Genomic DNA, 23,787 nt, shown 5'->3' on the forward strand with positions numbered 1-23,787 from the left:
TTACAGTTTGACCAAAACCCCGATGTTTTAATGGCGTTGACCTTAGAGCAGAATATAGCTTACTGTTTTACTAGTTTTACTGGATCACAAGCCTTCACATACAGATGTTGCCAGTTTCTGAAGTTTATTCTGCATGTTTACTGAACTGCTGCTGCACTTTGACTCGGCCCACCAGGAGGAGAGCTGTTTATCTTTATAAATTCTCTTTTAAAAATTATTTTAAATCTTCTGGACGCATCTCTCCTAAACACAGACTTACATATAATCAAATAATGAATTCAGTGGCACCTTGAAGCAGATATTTTCACATTCAGTTTGTTTTCCCCGGTGAAACAGGACAGACAGTCTATCAATCTATCAGTTCTTACAGGAAATCACATCTTACAGGTGTTGGTTTGTTATGACAGCCGTTGGTTGTAATGGTACAAGAGGTATGCCTAGAGCTGCGTGTTCGTTTGTGTGTCTGCGTGTGTGTACACATGCTCAGACATAACAGCACAGCTCCTTGCAGCTCTGTCCCAGCTTCATATAGTAACTTTCCCCTCACACACAGTGAATCAGCTTTTACAGGCAAATAACTGTCCTTCTTTAAACCATTTAACCCATGAACGGCCTTGATGATATAACATTTTGGAGACACATTTATGAAAACCATCAATTGTCTTCATAAATTTATTACAGTTGTTGTCCCATCTTGAATTTTCCCTCACATCTCATGTTGTCTGTCTTCTCTCTGCCTGCTGGTATTTGTCTGGATGACATTTACAGATTGGATATTACTTGATTTATGGTGTTTTTTTCCACTTTGTTTTACTTGTTCCAACAACAGTAACGACAGACTGGTAGTGCCAAGCAGCGGCAGCACTGCCAGTTTTCCACAGAGGGTCTGAATTCTCTAAACTGCAGAAACAACTGATACGGTTCAGGTAATCAAAAGAATCTACACATTTCCCACAGTGACCCAGATGTAAAACTTTAAAGGTTTTCCATGACTGTTTTCCTTCCCCAATCAGCCCAACCACCTAATAATGAACGTTGTTTTACAGTGTGTTATACTGTACATTCAAACTGTGTGTTGTGTGGTTGTCATGACGAGTGTGAGTGAACAATAAACAAATACAAATATATACTAGATCCTTAAGGTCTTCAGCCAAGGTGCAAGTTTAGCTGAGAGGGTCATGTTGGGCCACGCAGATACAGATTACATAACATCTCTCAGTGATGTATATGAGTACTCATTTTAAAAGTATGTTGGTGCCTAAATGGCTGCTTTTTGTCCCTGAGGCCATTTCTCTCTCTTTCTGTGTGTGTGTGTGTGTGACTCACTCATCTCCATGTATTCAGGCGTGAGGCCTTCAAAGGCAGCCAGGGCATAGTCCAGGTTCCACTGCTGTGGAGGCCTCTCCTCCTCCCTCTCCTTTTCTGCTGATCCTTTAGCCTTTAGTGCACGCACCAGCTTCTTCAACTTCCTGTCAGGGAAGAGGGAGAGATGGGCGAGATGAAGACAGAGACTGAGTTTACATGGGGGGAGTGTAAAATAAAAGTAATAAAAACAAATGTACATAAGATTGTCAAAATAAAAATCTGAAAATCATCTTATCTGTCTGTTTTTGATGACTAATACTGTGAGGTGTTGGCCATTTTAAATTCTATGCATAGTGAGTTTAACAGATGTAGTTAATGGTCATAAAACAAAAGTCAGTTTCACTTCATATTCAACCCAGTGGAAAAGAGCTGGTTGCATTTGTTCAAGCCAGGTCACCTTGTATTTAACATGGTCTCCCTGAAAAACAAAACACTAGTGTTTACAATTTAGAACCTCTGTGATTTTAACTTGTAAATATGTGCGGTGTGGGCGTACGGGATGTGTACTTAGTAAACTCTCTCTTGAACAACAGAGACTGGCACAGTCTTGTGAAGTCTTGCTCGTGAAACATAATAGCCAAACAAGTATTTAAAGAGCTGCAGTAATACCGACATCTCATTGAAAAGTCACTGGAGCCGGAGCCAGAAGCTAACTGTTTTCAAAGAAATGTGAACTTCCAAAGAGGCTGGCAGAGCTGTTCAGCTGCGTGATGCTAATGAACTGCGGCTGGGAAACCCAGAGGGAGGGCAGAGAGAGCCAGGTACAGAGAGATACACACAGTTTGGTTGTGGTTTGTGTGCACTTACATAACTCCCACTTACAGTATATATGTGTGTATGTACAGCAGTGCCTGTCATGTGGCCTTATGCCTCGTGTACTGTGTGTGTACATGTAAATAAATGCATGTATGTAAGTATTATTGTGTATGCATGTGGTTGTGTATGTGAATGCGTGTACTGCTTGTGAAAACTCTAATAAAAGCAGCTAAATGCTTCACTGCATTATTTATGTGGTTATCAGTCAAACACAAGGGAGTTACAGTTTCTACAGTACACGCAAGGAGGCAGTGAACACATAAATGTTTACTGTCTTATAAACACACAAACAGTCACATAGACTGGATGTAGATACCAGACCACTACACTCACACTGTGCAAACTATGGGTTCTATTTCTACACACTCTCCACACAGTCAGTCAGGGGTTAATGATGTTGGTTTGAGAGGAGATTAGAGGCTGTGAAAAACACAAGAAAGTCTTCAAAAGCTGGGTAATTTACCAATGAATATAAAGCCGTTAAGTGTTCCATTCAGCCTGTGTTCAGCAGTATTTATGATATGAATGTGAGAGAGGTACAAACCAACACAGCTGGATGCGGCTTTTAACAAGCTGTCAGAGTAAAACTGAGAGTATCCGTCGATATTTTCTCAGGAGCTGGACAATAATTGTAATCACTAATAATAACCAATAATTGACTTACACATTAATGATGTGACCAAATTAACTATTAGCAGCCCATGTTTGCAGCATAGCCATGGGTGTACAGGCAACATCAGCTTACTTTAAGACTTAAAAGAAGAAAGCATGAGGATTCTGAGGCACTTTGACTGAGTTATAACACTGAGAAAGATTTTTTTAAACAAACTGCAGCAATATGAAAACCTCTGTGATATACTGTACTGTTACTTTTATACACATTTACACTGCCTCGATTTGAGGGCTGCATCGGGTCCTTCAAATACAGCATAAACACACCCTTCTTTTATAATTGAACAGGCCATCACTGTTGTGCAGCAGCCACTTGTTTTGGTCTTAATGAGTGAAGGCTCAGAATGACGCTGCTGTGAATTCTCTACAGGCCTGAGTCCTCTTTGGGAGGATGTGAATGCTCAGTACATCAGTCCTCAGTCCTCTGAAGGGTACACCTTGTTGTTTGCGTTCTGCAGCCCCTGGGAGCCTGCTAAGGTGTGTTATCCAACCCTGATGAAGTTCACGGGCAAGGTACATTTAATGCTTCTAACTCCTCTGACTTTATACACCAACTCCTGAGAAAGCTTTTAAGCGGATGAATGTGAAGCAGATGAGAGGATGATATATAGATCGTATGATGGTATGTGCTGTGGCTCGCTGATCCTCGGGACGACCCGGTGGAACCACAGCGTTTGATGAGACTCATCTAACGGGTCAGGAGGTCAAGCTGTGCTTACGGCAACAGTAACGGCGCCACCTGAGGCTGAAAGGCACCTCTGTTTGTGTGACAGCTGTTATAAACAGGGCCGACCTCTGACTTTTGGGATTTGAATGTAAAAGCTGAGCTATTACACAAGATGGAGTACCACTGTACAGGAATGGGAGGGATGTTAGTAGAACAAGAAAGGGGTGAAGGAATGTTGTAAGTGACTGTGAACAAGCATACGTGTGTACATAGGTATGTATGTGTGTGTGTGTTAGGTGTCACAGCCTGATGCAAGTCACTGGCTCCTTTAGACGTTGGACAAAACACTCCCCCTTTGATCTTACTGTTTGACCTCTTTGTTACTGTACTGTACTTACGGGATGCCGATTTCAAAGATGTTGTTCTGGATTAGCTGTTTCCCCAGCATGATGATGCTGAGCTGAATGCACAGCTCAATGAGGCAGCCTCCCGGAGCACACTGCAGGAGACACAAGCGCTTCATTTGTACGGATATTTGTTATCACTGATGTTTTCCGTATTCAGCCGAACGAGAAGAGCCTCAGATAAAAAGCCAGATAACAAACCTCTTCCATCCGATAATCGTTAAAGACATACACGTAATTTCCAGGTCGACCTGCGAAGCTGCGGAAACACACAAACGTGCCATACAGAGTCAGAGGTTTTACTTGGATTCACTCAGTTGTGATGTTTCTTTTTGTTTTTTTTTCTAAAATGCCTGTAAATAGTTGTGGTATGGCATCAAGTGTAATCCTGGTGAATGCAAGTCATGTTAATGCAAGCTATAAACTGCTTTGTAAGTGCATATTATCAAAATCCAAAGCAAACAAACAATAAGATAAAAACGTTTGGCAGAGAAACTAGAGGATTCCTTTATGGTTTGTGAAAATTCCTTCCTTCTTTAGCTAAATAAACCACTGGGTTATCTGAAAAATGCATTGTCACAAAGCTGAAAACAGGCCTGTTTTTCTTAGCTCATAAAAAATTGACATTTTGGAGATACATGATTTACACAGAACAGCGACGCACAAACACAAAATCCTACACACACGGACGCAGGACTTACCGTCCCTTGAAGAATGCCACATAAAAGATGGGCGCGTATGCGTTCATGAACTTGAGCAAGAAGGCTTTCAGGATGAGACGCTCCTCAAAGTTGGTTTCTGTTTTGGGAATCTCTGGAAAAATAGAGCAACTGTGAGAAAGAGTTGGCATGGGGTTGTTTTATGGGATCAGAGGCACATGACAGATAAAGTGGAATGTATGTACTGTATGCTAGGTTTGGTTACTGCTCTATCATATAAATGAATGGTAAAGTTTTACAGTTTCTTTTCTCTGAGCCTGTTCTGAGAAAAGTGGTGATTCTGCCTGTCTGACTCTGGCATTAGAGTTAACATAATAACATGATCACTGTGCTGGAAGTAGGTTAAAATACTGGCATTTCCACGTGGCCTGTCCTCTCTCTCTCTCTCTCGCAAACACACACACACATATATATACACACACTTTCCCTGCTTCTCACACTTCTCCTTCCCATTCTTTTCCTCTATTTCTGAGGTTTTGAATATGAACGTAAATGTGTTTGAATCCTCTCGTCCTCCTGGGATGCCTGATGGGACGGCTGGAGCATGAAAACATCAAAGTTTCATCAAACTGTCTTGCAGGAGGCAGAAAAACTCTTTCGCTCTCTCACTCTCACAGATGCAGGATGATAACATGATGTAAAAGTGTTGACCAACCATCTCCTGGCACTAGTTTCATATTTCAGAGACATGACAGTAGTATTTTGGAGAGTTTTATCAAAAATATCAAACCTTTCTTTAATAATTGAGCATTCATGACTCTGAGACTTGCTAGTAATGTTTGTTATTTGCTCCATTTTTCTCATTTTGTTCATGTCTTTTAAAAGTTGCACTGCACTATGTTCTCAAAGCAATCTAAATGACTGTGCGTGTTTCCGTACCTAGCTCAGTCAGCCACACTGCCACAGCTCCGTAGATTTCATCAAGGATCAGAATAACCACTAAGTTAATGATGACTGCAGTGGCCGTCACTGTCACCCGAACGTTGGACTTGGTCTCCGGGTCGGGGCTCATTGCCATCAGGGCCGACACCGTGATGCGGTAGACAATGACCCCGAAAACTGCTGAGAACGTCAGCCCAAACTGGGAGCAAAGGACGATAAAAGAAAGAAAATAAATTAGTCATTACTCCAGCACATTTGTCTAATAGTCACACTGCAGCAGCTGGAATTAATATTTCAAGCAAGACATCGATGTAGGTCACTGTACACGTACATTAGTCATATACATGTTTATTTTTCTATTTAAAGTGCTTTCATTCATATATAGTGAGAAAATGCATGGTCCGCAGCGGAGCATTAACCTGATTTATATGTACTAACCATAAAGAGGATTGAGGAAATGTTGATGAAGTATCCAGGAAGACGGTCTTTCCAGGTCAACTTGTCTACGGCACTCTGACAGGAAGGATGGGGGGGGGTGCAGGGGAGGAAAAGAGAGGAAAAGTTGGCAGTCACTGTTACAAAGGACAATGCTTCATAAACTTTTTGGGAAATCTGAGGTGCAGCGCACAGAACCTCCTACAGAGAAGACAGAGAAGAAAAAAAACTCTCGCATTTATAAAAACAAATCTCAATGTCCTAGTGTTGGAAGCTTCATCACAGTCTCGTTTCCTCCTTTCATGGTTTGTAAAAGCTGAATGGAGAGTTGAAGCAGCAGCAGTTCTCTTGGCATCTGTATGTCACGGCCTCCACAGGAAACATTACCACGTCTCAACAGAGAGAAATAAAGGAGCACAATAGCCCGTTTTACAGTCTGCAGTGCTAAATTTGGAGATCAGCTTGGAACAAATGTTTTCATTCCATAGAATCTCAGATATCCAGATGATACCCAGTAAATGTGATGTATCCATCATCCAGGCACTAATATGGGAAGATTCTGTAATGAAAACATGTCAATACTGCTAATGCAGATTACTACATAAGAGGATGTGGACTTGTACATTTACTTTATGTGAAAATGAAAAATTTGCTGTGGCAAGCCTGGATTCTTTGGCAACTTTGAGCTTAGCATTAAGGCTGAGAGCAGGAAGTAACAGGTAACCTGGCTCTGTCTGAAGGTTAAAGAAAAAAAAGAAAAAGAAACCGGGCTGCCAGCATCTCTTAAGATCACTAATTAATGCATTATAACATGTTTGTTTAACCTGTTCAAAGTTTTATTGGGGGTCATGTGGTGGACTATCTTTTGGATAGATCTCAGTGGCTCCTTTGAGTCTCTACTGGTTGTCAGGCAACCTTGTGTGATGACACAACTCCAGAAAGTTACTGCGCCAGGCCAAGAAACACACAAACCCCCCCAAATCCCAACTGGTCTTTCTGACACTTTGGTTTTTGTACAGATTTAACTCACCAAATATAGATGTGTTGGTAGGCGGATTCTTTTTTTCTTGCCTTTGGACAGAACCTGGCAAACTGTTTCCCTCTGTTTCCAGTCTTGTTATGCTAAGCTAACTGTCTCCTGGTAGCTTCATATTCAACTACAAATGTTTGAATGGTATCGATCTTCTCATCAAACTCCTTGCAACGGACTAAATAAGCATATTGTCCTTTAAGGAATTGTATTAAATCGAATAATGTTAAGGACCAGCATCATAATGACTGACACTAATCACTGCCACAAAGGCCTGAATCCCTATCAACTCTTCAGCTGTTGTTGACTTCATGACCTCTGGCCTACCTGTAGTGGGGGGCAAGTTCAAAGAGAATTTCAGTGATCACAAACACATGTCTGTGTCTGATGTGACCGCCATGATGGAAGAGTTGCAAAGTCTTTGTCATTATTCAGCAGGAAACCCAGAGCACAAATAAATACTCTCCTAAGAAACAGGTAGAACCAAAGAAATTAGCAAAAAGATTTTAGACTTTCGTAATGTCCTCTAATTTGTTAACTCTCCCTTCATAATCACTCGAATTAGTGTGTATGACATGGTTCTCTGCCCTGAAGTCCAGAGGGAGAATCTGACCCAGTTGCGTCAAAAACTAAAGCTGTTTGACTGGCCTGTCCGTGGTTAAATATGGTTTGATCCCTGCACAGACAAATGCTGCATCCCCATCCTCAGGAATGTGACCCCCTTCACCCGAGCATTAGTGATTATAGGAGTATACAAACATATACTTACATGGGCAAGCTCAGGCAGGGGCAGAGAGGAATTTCACATACAGAGAAATACACATTCTCACAGGCCACAGAGTGATGGACAGACAGCCTGTGTGTCAGAGGACCTTCAATATGCTAAGACAACAGCACCATCTACTGAACTCATTGGCACAGTGCAACGTCTAATACAAGCTTCCTCTGTACATTGTACTTTTTAATCACAAATAATAAAACGTAGCTCAAACGTTCTCTCCTGCCTAGCAACTTGCCTATTTAATCTGTGTATTAAGAACTACCTTCTGGATGCAATCCTTAATTTCAAGCAGAACACTAAAGAACATTTCTAGACATGCTTTTTGCTGTCTTAAGCTCTGATCATAGCTGTGGACTTGCATGTGGACTGTGCACGTTTCTATACATGCTACAGTGCGTGGGCAGAAACGCACACTAGAAAACGTGACGCTGACTCCCTGACAGCAAAAAGCTCCTTTTGTTGTTGCATATGGATGAACAAAATCAAAGGAAGCATCGTGTTTACTTTACTGGCATATGTGCAGTGGCCACACTTGTTGCACAGACAGTCCATGGGGACATAAAGTTTTTGGCTGGACCCGCACAGGGGTCTGTGTGGATCCTAGTGGACTTGAGCAGCTGACAAAATTTATGTCAAGCAGACCGTGAATTGGCCATTACACACACAGACATGCGTAAAAGTTGAGAAACCTGAGGGACTGAGTTACTGAAGGACAAAAGGACCTTCAGAGTGGAAGTGAGTGTGTGTGTGTGCATGTGTGAGAGGGAGGTGGTTGGTGGGGACAGCCATCAGAGAGATGAGTAGTAGTAAATGGGTCAGGTGTTATTTTTGGTGTGTAACCTCCGTTGAGGAAAGCCCAACAAAGCCTTCATCTCGTGACAGAGAGGCACTTACAATCTTTATTTCTCTATGTCACTCGCTTCCTCTGTTCATCCACCTTCCTCTTTCTATCTCTCTCCATACTTTTCTCCTTGAGTCTGAACCCTGGATGTCCTATGTAGTATACACAGTTATGAGGAGTCCGACCTGCTGATTGCATTCAATGGGAAGCGATAAAAACATTCAGCCATGACACAGAAAGATACAGAAGAGTGTCTCTTACATAGGGAGTGGCATAAGCACTGCTCCTGTCTTAATGCTGTCTGTAACATATTAATTTCATTTGAGGGGATGTTACTATACATCCAATAATGCATCTGTAAGACCCTGGAAAAGTCTTGGTAGTACTGTCAGCAAGATGTCAAACTCCATGAGAGCTTGTGTGGGCTTTCCGGTGGTCCAGTGTTTAAAAATGAAACGCAAAAACCTTTGTAGCTGTCTGTTCTTTGTGAATGTGTCTCATGTTATTAGCACTGACAGGTTAATTTAAGAAATGTCTGTCACTAAGGATCAGACATGCCCTCAGGTAATAAAGAAGGAAGAAAAACTGAATGTCTGCTATGTCAAGACAGTTTAACTGTAGCAGATCACCAAATGAATGATGTTTGTACACTGAGTATTCACTAAGAAATAAAGGTTGTTCAACTCAGTTTAGTCAACATTAACAGTGTTTGGTAAATTGATTGTAGAATTCCATGGAATAACAAGCACAACAGACACTAATTCATGAATAATCACAATTAACCACTTCAGCTGCACTTTTGAAATATTATCTCTAGATTTGATCCTACAGCCCATTTCACCGTCTCAGGTAACAGAACAAATGGTTCAAGTGTGTGTATGTGTGTGTGTGTGTGTGTGTGTGTGTGAGAGAGAGAGTTCTGTGTCACCATAGTGACGGTCACTAATCTTACCCCTGGCTTCCTGCCCAGCGTGCATCACTCCCACTCAACCGCCCTCCCTCTGCTTCTCTCCATCCCTCTATTCCTCCAAGTCTCTCCTTTTTATATGTGTGTCTCTCTCTCTGTCTTTTTCTTCGTGTCTCTTTTGACGTCTAACACTCTTTGTCTCTTTTCATTTTGGTCCACAAACAACTGGTTTGGGGAAAATGTTGTCAAAAATGTTTTCAGGGCAGCAGGTGCAGAAATGCAGTTACTGTATAAAGTAGATTTTTTTTTCACAGCAGACATACTGACTTCTCATTACAGAAAAGCCTCATTTGTATCTAATGACATTAATTAATGACAGCTCTGGTCTAGCTAGGTGTTGCTCAAGCAGTGAGTCAGCAAAGGATAACAAGTCATTATTAATGCTACAACAGTGTTTGATTCATCAAAATGTCCACATTGAGAAAGGTAAGACTGCATTTGAGTAAATTATATTAAGTCATTTTTATAACAGTATAGAGTTAGTCAAGGCAGAAGGCTGAGGTCATGTTTCTACTGGCTGATTGGGCATCCTCCATACACCGTCTGCGGCACTCAGCCTCAAGTCCATTGCTCCTGTCAGACGTCACGAATCTTTAAAAACAGGTCACTGCCACGGTCACAGGTTGTCATTTGCCATTACCTGACTGCCAAACCTCAAGAAGGGCTGTCTCAGAGGGCAGACGCCAGGGAGTGGGAGAGCAGAAGAAGAGAGGAGAGTGGTGTGCTGCCGAGAGTGTAACAGCTTTGTTGAGACCACGACGCACAGCGGATGATAAGCCTCATTCCCTAAATATTCTGACTTAGTCTCTGTCTGCATCTATTTGACCTGGAGCAAATGTCAATTCAGTGCATAGACAGCAACACAATAAGAGGGCCGGGCCCGCCCAGCCATGTGACGAGCGCCAGCGATAATGAGAATGCCAATGAGAAAAGCCATTCAAGCTCACTGTTGTTCAGGTAACGCCCGTATCCATTCGCGATGTTGGCATTCAGTATACGTAGAGGCCTGGTGCAGTTGTAAGGATTAGAGGAAATTAAATCCCTAAACCCAACAACAAATCATTAACCACCAGTACCACCTGTGCTGTGACATTATAAGTATATACAGTACAGACTCTGATACCCTGAAATTAAACACCTTAATTAGCTGGGCACTACAGTTTTAGCAAACTTACTCAAGCAGGAGTAAAGTGCTTTGGTTGAGGAGGACTATTTTCAGCCCTGGATTAATTTGCCTTTGGTAACTAGTAAGTGGCCGAACGTTGGCCTGACTCTAAATAATCTACAGAGCCCATGTTCATGGTTAATGAAGAAAAAGTGTGACTCACAGAGGAATGAGATTTATCAGGCTTTGGTTTTAGTCCAATACAAAATGATAAAAATATGAAATATAAATTCACACATTCTTTCTCTCTCTCATTAGCCAGTGCTTGAGACTAGAGTATGTGTGTAAGTCTTTGTTTTCCTGCATGTGTGCGCCACACACATTATCCAGAAAAGGGAAGCACAGAGACGGATAATCCCTCATTAGCATCAGCTGTGTGTCTTAAAGTCTGTCCATCGAGTTCTTCTTAAACATGCATTACGTGCCAGCACGCCTTAAAAAGCAGCTATCTAAACGGTGACTTGACTTCACGCTGGTGACAGTTCTGGCTTTTCTGACTCACTTTTTCCTTTGCTTTGGAACAAAAACCTTCCACCTGATGGAGTTGGAGACACGCAGCCTCTCTGTCTGTTGATATCAATTGTCTAAAAAACACAGATTTGTCTTCCACCGAAGATTGACATACTGACATATCAGTTTTCCAAAACTGATGATTTGGATAAGAGTTCACACGGGCTCGTACAGGATAAGAAATATGGGCAGTGATTTGTGAGGTGATGTTTCGGTCAACTTCAACTCAACAACACACCCTGGAGAAATTCCTTCATGGTTTTAATCCCAGAGAGACGTGTAAAGATTACAAAGGCTCAGTTTGTTGCTGTGACCATCAGATATGTGGATTAAGATGAAAAACGCACAGAAATTTGCACAAACAAATACCTGAGGAGCTGAGACTGTAGCAGCCAGAGGATGGGACAGGAAGAGAAGAACAGATAGACAGCAGCCTGCAGGAGAGGAAAACACAGGAGTGGAGTGGAGAGGGAAAGGGAGGTAAAGAGGAGGAGGAGGAAAAGGAAGAGGAAGGGAAGCAGGAAAAGAGAGGAGGAGGGAGGAGAGGAGAGGAGAGGAGAGGAGAGGAGAGGAGAGGAGGGGTTACCGGTATTCCTGCAGCCATGGCAGACAGTAGTTTTTGTCTCCATCTGTCCTTCCCTGTCACTGTCCCGTCCTCCTGCTTCTCTGGCTGCAAGACAGAGGGACAGGTTACACACACACACACACAAAACACACACACACACTCAGCCTCAAACCACATTCATGCATCAACGTACAAAAACACAATAACAGTTATGTCATTTTCTGCTCACTGTACAGACCTTTATCTTGCTTGCTATGATAATAACCAAAGTAATGCACCACATGGATCACTAATGTCGGGGTACAACCATTAGCATTTCTAAACTATAAACTAACGTCACTATCACTATATTGCATCCTGTTGAAGCTAATGGAGAGTTAAAAGTAAAAAGCCAGTGTAAGAATTCCAACCTCAGTGTTTGTGTGTAGTCCACCACCACAGTCCACTCTTCATTTTATGGCCTGCCTTGTAATGTAAATATATGTTGCAAAATGTCTGATGTGACAGTCCAAGCCTTTTACCCAACAGAGAACCACCCAACACAAAGCAAATCAGACGAGGGAGTTCTCACCAGCCCTGCTATAACTGTACACAGTATAATCAACTATTTCAATTCCCTGAGGGAGAATTGATTTGTGTTCTTTTTTAGAAAACACAACCAGCAGATGGCATATGTTCACACGCTCTCTACAAATAGAACAAAAACACCTGTAGGATCCGTCAGGTTTTGGGATGGTGCAACACTGATCTAGTATCATGAATTAGCTCCTATCTCACTCCGGCTGTGGCAGGAAGCCATCTGTCATATGTGTATGTGTGCCAGCAGGACTCTATGTGATTGACCCAATTTACATAGGGAATCTAGATCATTCCCAATCATTAGATTATCACACCAGTGTCTGCAGCTCGCATTAGAAAGCAAACCACCGGGATCCATCTGGATCATCGGGAATCATCAGGAGTTACGTAAACAGGCTTTATGGGAAATGTAGTTCTAAGCACTCAAATGGTGGAGGTTTTTAATCTTCCCTACCTCATTCTTTTTCTTATTTTTCTTATTTTTCTGCTTCCTCTGTCTCTTCTGGAGAAGAATGGTCTCATATCTTGGCCTTGGATGTTCCTGAAACCAGAGGAAGAGTTGGATTTGTGGACAGTATGTGCAAGAATGTGCCGTGTGCATGCAGGGTGCATACATTCAGCCACAGTGCTCAGTATTTCATTCCAAAACCATGGCATAGGGTGTACATTTGTAAAAGTATTAGTGTGTATATGCAGTGAGGTTCTTTGAGGGTGTGTGTACATTTTTACAGCATGATGTACCTCATCCTCCTCGATGCCTGTCAGATCCCAGCTGAAGCTCAAACTGATCTGACGACGCTTCCAGTGCTCCAGGAACAGCACCGCTGCACACAGATACGAAATAAATCAAATAATTATCTTAACAATAACTGTAACCTTCAGATGCACTGACTACCATATGTATAGTTCAAAGACCTGTTCTAAGATCATGTAAAACACTGCTTGGAATGATCATTTGTGTCGGATATAGGGAAGTGTGCATGTAGTCCTTCTTGAAGGAAAAATCCAGAATCTGAATATTCAAATGTTCATTTCAAAACTTAAACTGCTGGACACGTTCCCCCTTCAGCAGAGTCATTTCTAGTGTTAAACTCTGCACCTACACCATTCTGCACAGTGAAGCTCAAACATCACAACGAAGCAACAATAAGAAAACTTTTTTTTTTAAGTGGAGGGGGACGTTGATATTTGTGGTTTACCAGTGAGAGCAAGCAAATAGAGTGCAGAGAACAATGGGGCAAATACAACAAAGCTGTACCAGAGTATTGAACAGAAAACAGTAAAAAACAAGACAAATGGTTTTACTACAGAGCGTTTGTGCTGCTAATTGTATTTTTATATTCCTTTTCAATGGATTTCCTGCATTTGTTAACCTTTAATGCACACTGTTTTAGCCTGTTGCTCTTAGCACGACTTGCACTTGAGGTGAAGGAGGTCATAAGATATTAATGAGCAACTTCACATTCAGCCCACACACACACACACACACTGTCATGCAAACACATAGCCTCACCCCACAGAGACATGAAAATGGCGAAGAATACGGTTGCGGGGTTGTCAAACAGGTGTGAAGCTCTGGCAGTGCCACAGGCAGTGCTGAGATGCCAGAAGTCACAGGCTCCGTCACACAGAGGACACATGGTGAAATTGAGACGCTCGTCACACATCTCCAGGCTGAGGGGTGAGAAAATCAAGACTTAAGTCACAGAGCGCCTAGATGTAACAACATTAATACAATGGCGGTAAAATGACCCAAAGATCTTTGTGTCTATTACGTTTAACTATTAGAAATGAATGGAACTTTTAACACATAACCACAATACAAGCTGCGTAGTATTCATAGTCAGTGTAGGCTGAATTATCAACCTTTTGCTTCACGACACACTCACACACACACACACACACACACACTGCCAGCCGTGCCTTCTGTGTTCCTCCCACACAACACTGACTAAAGCCAGATTCAGCAGGTATCTGGGCAATCCCTGTCTAGTGTGTGTGTGTGTGTGTGACCATGTGTGCATACATTTAAATGGTGGTAGGAAGAAAGTCTCATTTTCTCCATCCTTTTAGATTTAGCATTTTACCAGGCACAGTTAAAAGTTAAAATCAGGACACATTTTTTAAAAGTTTGCGGTTTGTGGTAAAACTTGGGGACCACTAAGGTGGATTGACAGTGTGCGCACAAATGCACGTACCTGGGTATGTCAGTGTCCACTGTCGCCACCCCGTAGCCAAACACAATGATCCCCACTATGGAGGCTGGTATGAGCAGCTGAGTGTAAACACCGAGCCACGCGAAGTACAGGCCGATCTTCTCCCCAAAGTACTTCCTGTGGGGTCAGAGGTCAAGGATTGAAGGGTGAGACAAAGTGCAGTTCATGCTCATGACAGAGCAGACTGAAATAGAATTAAGCTGCATGCAACGCAAGTGTGAGAATCCTAATGCTGTGTTCGATCCTAAAATAGAGTAAGAGTCTGTTAATACTTTATTTAGGGCTTTCATTCACTGCAATGAGCCCTTAGGAAACACCTTCCTTCAAACTGGTGTGCAATTCTGCCTCCCTTACTACAACTGAAAGCCCCAGACTTAACTCTAACCTTAATCATTGCCTAAATATTACCGCTTGACTGGTGGTGCTTGCTGAAGGCACGAGAGTTATGCCACGTTCACGTCATGAGTTGCAATTACAAGTTTCTGACACGCAAATAGCATTTATGTCAACAACATCTATGTTGTCTTTGCTGAAAGCTCCAATATGTCTGACACGGAGCCTAATAATACAGACGTGTCTGACCACCAAGCAAATGTGGAAACCTAATGCCAGCCACAGTTCATCATCATTCAAGGTAATTAAATCTTAATTCAATGGTAATTTTGTCAATTTAAAGTATTTCCAACCCCCGCGCGCAACCATGCCCTCATACAACCTTCTTCAGTTGTGATTCATGTTTGGATTAACATGGGAATCTTTCCCCCTGTCTACCGACAAACCCACATGACGTGAATGCAGCACAAGTACTATCTATAACAGGTTCCCCGAGGAGGTTTTGGCCTCTATAGTAGCATGGAGCAGTTTTCTATGAGTAGGTCCCTATTTTGCTTGTCTCATAGCTGACGTGATACACCACAAGCTAACAAACAAGGGATGTAAACAATACTTAATTTAACGTACCTTTTTTTTTTTTTTTTTGAAATGGTTCTTCAAATGTTTTATAAAGAAGAAAATGTATTCAACTTATTTGTTTCACCTCATCGCAAAGCAGCTACTGCATTGCTGAGGTTACTGAGGTTACTGATGCGATTTCCACATTTCTGTGCTGCAGTCGCATTACCTGACAAGATCAATAGGCTGGTACTTGTAAAAGGCTGAGTATCTGGCCCACTCTTCATGCAGAATCTGATAACAGACAGAAAAGAGAGACAGAGTCAGTGTGGGTGTACGTTGTCATGTTGTAGGTTTACCAGTCGTAGCGAGCTGAAAATCAACAAAAACAGTCCTCAGAGGCAGAGCGGATCTGGGGGCAGAAATATTCTGATTGGCTGAGTTAAACCTCAGTGGATGAAGCCACAGAACATTATCACGAAGCCAAGAGGAGGAAGATAATGTTATGAATCCTGGCATTGTTGATGCTGGAAGAATATACTTAACAATAAAGTATCTGGCTTAACTGTACAAGACATGAATGCAATAATCATGGATAAAGAAGTTGATGTTTAGATTCTTAATTCAAATGTTGACCTGATTTCTTTATCTTTTTTCCCCCAGTGTGCTAACCTGCACTCCAAACACACCAGTTTTTGTTTTGCCTCTATCCTTTGAAATTTGAGTCAATGAATTAGTTTTTTTTCCGCCCTCAGAGAAATCTGTTCCAGAGAAATGTTTATTGAACTTAAACTTCAGTCTGTGACTTGGTTAGGCAGATGGGAAGGAGGAGAGAAGAGGAAAAAAAGAAAAAGAAAAAAGAAAAATTTAAGAAAGGAGATAAAGACGATATAGATGAAGCTGTGGTTAAGAAAAGTGGAGGGTCCCTTGCTTTTCAGCTGCTGGAAGTTTAAAAGTCAGATGACAGACATTTTTGTCTTATGGCATAGTAAATGGCTCCAACACTGTAACATATTATCAGGTCACTTCCTGAAGTAGAGCAGGCAAATGCACAAAAGTGTTACTCTTTCATTAGAAAAACAAACAGAGAAGAGGAGGAGGAGGAGGAGGAAGAAAAGCAGGGGGAAAGAGAAGGAGGGAGACGTGAGAGAGTAGGCGATGTACCTGTCTGTCATTCTTCTCCTCAAGGTGTCCGATGACCCTGTAGTCACCCTGAGAAACAAGAGGAGAGGGTGAAAATCATGAGTGTGCAAAGGCGCAGGAGCACAACACACACTCATCTATAATGTACAGAGAACACTCTTTCACTCACTCACTCCAGTGTTTAGAAATACACACATTAACACACACACGCAACTGTCATAAATACAAATTATTTAACATTCAAGACTCTAGTAGGCAGCACATTCTCTCAAAAAGTTTACACACACACAGATACAGAGGAGCAAGCATTTTTGCTGCATTATCATCAAATGTTAATACAGTTGAGAGCAGGGACTCTTCTGAGAATGTTTCCATTCTCTGCAAATTGATATTGTGGTGAAAGAAATTGAAACCAACGGGCGTATCGTGGGAATTTCGAACTTCACACTTACATCGTGAAGAGGGAAGGCAGCATCGTAAACGCCTTTAGCTATCAACGTGCTGATCCCTGGAAAAGAGAGACAGAGAGCAGAGACATAAGAAAACCCCAAGAGAGTATTTGAACTTCCCTCTGAGATGCTTTTTTTTCCTCCTGCTCTCTCATCCAAATAATCACCAAATCTTTAACCTACCTTTTATGTGAATCATAAACTGGATCCTCAGGGAGAGAAGACGTGATATTTTAACCTTTATTTTGTTTTGAAGCCTCATCAGGAGGAGAGTTTTTGTCTCCAAAACTGGCTAAAAAAGTCCATTTTAAACCATAAATTCAAACACTTTTACACTTTTACACAACTAAGGAGTGAGTTTACACCAAATGGTTCCAAGATGTGGTGTGAAATAAAGAGGTGGCCATTGTAAAAGAGCACCTTCTGTTATTTATCTTACATCCAGCACTGCAATGTAATATTTTATTGATTCCTATAGAAGAAATGCTTCCTCTCACTTGCTCAGATTAAAGGTCTTGCTCAAAGACACTTAAGATCATTTGAACTTGGACCTTACTAAAGCCTTTGGCTTTACTTAGCCAAACTTCCCTAATAATAAATCAACTCTTTATTGTTTCTGTCTGAAAATGGAGTAAAGTTTTCAGGTCAAGAGGTTAAAATTCATGCAGCATGTGTTATAATTTGGTATTTGCACACCAGCTATATGTGTGACAGCGCAGACATTAGGACACACCCCCCTGCCTGCACCATTTTAATACTGTTTTTCAGTGTCAGGCAGACTGGGACTCATTCAGGCACTAATTTTAGTCTTTCTAGTCAAAATTTCATTTTGGAAGTGATGGCCTGACCTGTGAAGGTCGGGGCAGACACCGACACATTAGATGACCTGGCACACCAGTAATTAATCAATTAATTATCAGTCCCTCAAAGGGGGACTGGGAACTATGCAGGGATGAGCTGCGCTATAAAAGAACGTCACAGCCAATGCGGACTCACAGACGCACATGCAATTCTGTGAATGCTCACTCAACCAGCTAGAAACAACCAGAACTCTCAGAGGCCCTGCTTCAATCTCAGCCTGACCCAGGAAGCATGACCCACTTGTAAAGAAGATGGAGGAGAGCAACAGAGACTGTGTGTGAGTGGGCTGTGTGTATGTTTGTGTACGTGTGTGTGTGTGTGTGTGTGTGGTGTACAAAAATCAAGAATAAAGGGGAAAGAGGAAAATAGAGGTTAAAGAGATGCAACTCTATTTTCTCTCCCCCTCTTCCCCTGGAGCTCCATCAGTACCCGCTGGCTGAGACCTTCTGCTGTGATGAGCAAGCCAACCAGGCATATGGTGGACTCTGGAAAGGAACTGGGTGTCAACTCAATTCTATATGGGGCTGACGGGTATCATTAATGCAGAGGCAGCTGTTGTTTGTCATAAAAATGTGCAGATACACACACACACACACACACATACACATAAGGAAAGCCTGAGTTCATCTTAATGCATGAGTCGGTTCATTTAGAAAATCCCAAAGGAAATTCATTTGTGTCTTACAGGCAAATTTTTCAAGCACGGTGAAGCTCGGTGAAGTCTTATTGATTTTTCTTTTGCGTTTCATACATATTTGGAGGTTTTTTTTGTTTCTGTCACTTCAAAAGAATCTGTATAACTTTGCTCACAAACGTCATAAACAACTGACACTGCTGCTGAGGTAAGCTTGGACTTTTAATTGCTCATCGTCCCAAGCGGTTGAAGCAAGTGTTGATGAGCAAAGCCTCCTTCCAGGAACTGTCTTATGGGAACAGGGTGTTGCTACAAATCCCAAACAGGTTCTGTCAACCGTTCCCAAACAAATTAGAGTTAAAAAGATGTTGGCCCCATCCAATTATCCAGTTGTTGCACCCTTTGTTTGGGTCACCAGCTTAACCCCGCTTCACTTCACCTCCCCACTGAATTCCCAGCAGGCATATCAATACCACCTCCCAGTTCACCTGTAATTTACCCCAAAAAAGTCCTGTTGTATTTCAGCCAAACATTGAAACTGTAACTAATGTGTGACTGCATTTTGTTGTTGTCCCCTACACCTGGTTTTACTTTCTAATCTCATCCTTAAAGGCCAACAAGTAATATTTTAAAACCCCACAGCAGGAAATTACCACAGTAGGTCCTCTAGGGGCTGATCGAGGTGTTGTTCATTCTCAGTGACTCAGCTATTACCCAACCAGTTTCTGGGATTTTAATTTTCCAGCCTGTTTCAGAGAAAAACACCAAATCAAAATCAAGTTTCACGATACGGCAAACTGGTACGGACTGGAATTTTGGAACTGTGCAACATATCCACCACAAAGGCTCATAAAACCTCTTATTAAGCCAAAGCAACTGACTGCCAAACCAGATTTTAATGCCAGTATTATAAGTGGGACTCTGTTATTTTCAATCAGTTACAGGCAGAGATATGTCAAGGGGATGGGAGGGGTAGGAGGAGGATTTTTGTGTTGCTGCTAACTATCACTATGTGATGACTTGGAATAACACAATGGCGGAGGCATATTAAATGTAGAATCAATCCACCTAATTTAATTTGTTTCATACTGACCAGGTCAGAGTGTACAGATGAATGTGAATAATATCAGACACACACAAACACACACAGTGAACTGTTTGTTGTCCTCACCTATGGTTTGACAGGTTCGCACACACACTGTTCGTCTCAGAATCTCGTACACCTGAGAAAGATGTAGGGATGTTAGACTTAAGATACAAACTAATCCTGTACCAATATATCATAAAGCAGAAATTCAAATATAAACAAACACTTACTATTCGGCCCCTTGTAGCGTTGTCAAAGAATGTGTCTTTAGATGTGATGTTGTACCTGAAAGAAATACAACCAGTGAAAAACAGCCTGTGTGCACGGAAATGTATGATTACCTGTATGTAATTCTTCACATACAAACAGTGTCCATAGCTTTTTAGTGCAGGTACTACGTTAAATCGGGATCCTAATGGTCAACTCAACCTGTGTGTGTGTCTATGCGTGTGTATCTGTGTGTCTCACAGGTGGAGTTTGTCCCTGGAGAAGCAGTGTGACAGGAATTTGGTGCGTCCATGGTCCTGATGTGGTACTTTGGGCTGAAAAGGCTGATTGAGTTTCCTCCACACTGTGCTCATACTGGACCCGAAACCACTTTCCTCTTTAAGTTCGTAACTCTGATGAAACACACAGCATAGAATTAGTTAACTTTTTGATTTGCACTTCCGTCTACAGGATCTCACTTGTACCGATGTGTACTGATCCTACCGTCTTGGTGGGGACTTTTATCTTGAGAAACTCAGCCTCTCGACAGAGTACCGGCCAGGGCGCGTGGAGACGAGTGAAGCTGGGGCCATGGGTCTTCAACTGAAAAACAAACAAAACCTCATGTAAAGTATGTAAAGCTACAGTATGATGTTTATGTAAGTGACTGCAGTAAGGACCCTAACAAAAAAAACATGTCATGTGATCAGATTCAGTGTGTCTAAGTTAATGTTTTATGTATATAGAAATGTTTGAGAGCTGCTAATGCACCATCCTTGTTTCTTGATCCCCCCGTAAGGTACAAGGCACTCAGTTACAACTATTCTTGTATTAAAGCATAGATGCAGATTTAACAATGGGATAAATACAGATTTACCTCCCACTTCATACTTATTTCCCATGTACTTTAGAGTGCCTTGGTTTCTATTAAAAAGTAATTTTTGATACAGTAAAGTTTAATGTTTTGGGAATTATATTACCAGATTGCTTGGCTAAAACTACCTTCTGTATAAAACTGTCTTACCAGGCCATCTGTCAGTACTGCTTTGCAATCCAATATAGCCGACAGACTCTGTTTTAGAAGAAGAGACCCCAGTATGTGCTATACTTCACTGAAGTCGATTGCTTCTCAGCTGCTTTTACCTCCAGACCTCAAAATTGGCCTCTGGTTGCTGTAACTCAGCATTTCAGATTGCACAGTACTCAGCTCTCCACGTAATACTTCAAATCTGAGCCAGGCATAACCAAACCCTGACCCAGTGAATCCCTTTAGCTAACCACACTGGCCAGCAGCATTACTCTGTTATAAAAGATAGATGCAGCCTCTGGTCCTACAGCAAAGCCTGGAGCTGTTTTCTTCACTCCTCTGTTGTTGCAGCCTGTTCCTGACACATTGTGTACATTTTTTTTTTGTTCCTATCATCATCAAATGTATTTATTGTATGTTACATCAAATCCTGACTCATCTAGTTTGTCCTGCTAATGCATCATGATCCAGTGCCCACGCACTAATTATTATTTAATATTAAGATGCATTAGCAAAATTTGATAATTGGTGGCTCCAAACATCATCAAGAAGTATGTGACTGAGTTCTGAATAAGGATTAAAAAAAAAATTAACAGAAAAACATCACATCAGTTGCGTGCAGCGGTAAAATCTCCTCTTCCAAAATCTATGCAGCAGCCATTATGGAGCCAGGTTGCACTGTGAGCAAGAGTGCAACCAGGAATGAAAGAGAGCAGAGCCAGCTGGGGGGCAACAGCCAGGTAACCTTACCCTCCTCAGACCCCCGCCAGCTTCTGTAAGGGCAGAGGGGGGCGGGGGGGGGGGGGGGGGTGAAAAGAGAAAGGTGGCATGGCAAATGATGGAAACCTGAAACGATTCTCTTTCTCCTCTCTCGACTCCTACTCTCCTGAGATCTTTCACTCCCCCTCACCACCCCCCCCTGCCCTCACATATATTACTGTACCTTCTGCTACCCGCTAGACATAGTCTCACTGATTGATTGACTCACTACCTGTCACTCTTACTCCTCTTATGTTTCAGTATCTTCTCCCACTCTCACATCCACACTGTCCTTTGTCCTGCCCAGCTCCAGTGGAGCATAAAGCCACCTGAACCAGTCTTTTAATAAGACACATTTGGATTTGTTGTTTTAACTTGAATTCCATCTGTACACTACAGCAAACTACTTCCAAAGTCAACTGAATAAACCTTGAAATTGAAATTGATTGCTGGGGATTGCAGCTTGTTCATTAGACTGGATTTCTATTTTGTTTAATTCCTTTATAACAGTCTGACGTTGTGCTCATGTGAGCTGTTTGTTGCTGTCTTGTGTTCTAATTGTGTTCTTACCAATTAGTAACGGGCGATGCATTCGTCCCGTCAATGTCATTTTTTTTCCTATGGAAGCTGCATTGTGGTTACTAGGAGCAGTTACCTTGTCATGTTGATGAAAGTATGTTGTCTTACATTGTAAGACTTACAACAACCCGTGCAGCTGTGTCAGTCTCATTTATTACATTTCTTACATACATGCAAAGCTCTGGTTGGCTCGGTTGTTTCTCCAGTCCCAGAAACAGCCGTCGGTGAGCACAACACCAGTGTCACAGTTCATTCATGTGTTCATTCGTTCTGTGCCTGCATTTTCCATATTACTAACTCTCCTGTCATTTCAGACTGTGCCACTCTCTCTTGTCCTGCAGTAACCCCAGCTTTCGTGCCTTCCTGCCACTCGACTCTTCCCGTTTTCACCCTTTTCCTGCCAGATTGTTTATTGTGCCTTCCATGTCTTTCTTGCCTGTTTTGGACTACCTGTCCATTTTTGGATTTTGCCTTTTACCTGTTGCTTTTGCCTGCTTAATCTGCTCATTTTTTCCAACCACTGCCTACTGTTTTCCCTTATCTGCTTCTGCCTGCCGAGCCTCAGTAAAGGTAAACTGTTTTGAACTTTTAATGGTGTCACTGAGTCGTACTACTGAGTCCTGCTTAATGTGAGCCAAGACAACCAGAAGCTACATAACCTTCTTCACCTCTATACTGTACCATGGTCCTCCTCTCACTTTCTCATACCCACCTTCGACCATCATCCACTATATTTTACCCACACACATTTCTCAGCTCACTCGCCCCCTTTTCCCTCCTCCTTACCTTCCCTTCCCTTCTTTTCTATAACTCTATCAAAAGCAGGGGATATAAATACCTTTTTGCCTGCAGAAGGTTAATTAGTAGAGGGATTTCCAATTAGCTCTTTATCTCTATGGGGGGGTAACTAGGACGCAGCTAGGGGCGTCTTTGGGTGGGTGGGGGAGGGCACTGAGTATGAGAGGGTGATCGGATGGGCGATGGGATGGCCGGGTGGAGAGTGGAGCAATGAGCGGAGAAAAATGAGAAGGAGAAGGAGTGTGAGCGAGAATGGATCCCACAGAGAAATAAGATAAACACAGAGGGAGATGCAAAGTAATACAAAGGGACGAACAACATGAAATTTAGAGGAAGTCACTGATTTGAGGTAAAGGCTGTGGGGGGGGCTGACATTAGAGGACCTCCTGCAGACTTGCAGGTGGTTGGATGTAGGGATCAACCTGGATATACTCTACTGACTGGTAGCATCTGTCTCGTATTCTGCAACCACAGGCAACATGCTGCATCACACAAATATTAAATGAATAATGCATTGAGTGGTTGTTGTTGCATTCATTGGTTGCTGCATCCCTGCCACTAGTTAAGCATTTTGCGGGGACAGACTCATTCTCTACCAAAGGGACATCTTACCACTTAATCCTGCTCATTCTGTTTCCCAAGCCCCCACAGACTGAACTCTTCAAAAGTCCCAGCTCGGCTTCTTGAATTAACATCTCCCTCTCATTTAATTAAAAGTCTTCTGTGAGGGGATGTCCC

The 23,787-nt window shown here is 42.1% G+C and overlaps 1 protein-coding gene across 1 annotated transcript in view; it reads right to left on the reverse strand.

The window, feature by feature from the left end:
* Window positions 1–23,787, reverse strand: part of ano2b (anoctamin 2b) — a 49,252-nt gene that overhangs the window by 12,525 nt on the left and 12,940 nt on the right. Inside the window, exons 5-22 of the mRNA XM_041030100.1 lie at window positions 20,391–20,489; window positions 20,148–20,299; window positions 19,910–19,964; window positions 19,764–19,815; window positions 17,101–17,156; window positions 16,670–16,717; window positions 15,735–15,799; window positions 14,597–14,731; window positions 13,912–14,072; window positions 13,140–13,222; window positions 12,853–12,939; window positions 11,841–11,924; window positions 5,964–6,038; window positions 5,523–5,724; window positions 4,626–4,737; window positions 4,126–4,183; window positions 3,919–4,019; window positions 1,327–1,469 (exon numbers count right to left, since the gene is read on the reverse strand). Coding sequence (XP_040886034.1) covers window positions 1,327–1,469; window positions 3,919–4,019; window positions 4,126–4,183; window positions 4,626–4,737; window positions 5,523–5,724; window positions 5,964–6,038; window positions 11,841–11,924; window positions 12,853–12,939; window positions 13,140–13,222; window positions 13,912–14,072; window positions 14,597–14,731; window positions 15,735–15,799; window positions 16,670–16,717; window positions 17,101–17,156; window positions 19,764–19,815; window positions 19,910–19,964; window positions 20,148–20,299; window positions 20,391–20,489 — 1,768 coding nt within the window. The remainder of the gene's footprint in view (window positions 1–1,326; window positions 1,470–3,918; window positions 4,020–4,125; window positions 4,184–4,625; window positions 4,738–5,522; window positions 5,725–5,963; window positions 6,039–11,840; window positions 11,925–12,852; window positions 12,940–13,139; window positions 13,223–13,911; window positions 14,073–14,596; window positions 14,732–15,734; window positions 15,800–16,669; window positions 16,718–17,100; window positions 17,157–19,763; window positions 19,816–19,909; window positions 19,965–20,147; window positions 20,300–20,390; window positions 20,490–23,787) is intronic.

The sequence above is a fragment of the Toxotes jaculatrix genome, chromosome 22, assembly GCF_017976425.1.
Source record: "Toxotes jaculatrix isolate fToxJac2 chromosome 22, fToxJac2.pri, whole genome shotgun sequence".
NCBI lineage: Eukaryota > Metazoa > Chordata > Actinopteri > Toxotidae > Toxotes > Toxotes jaculatrix.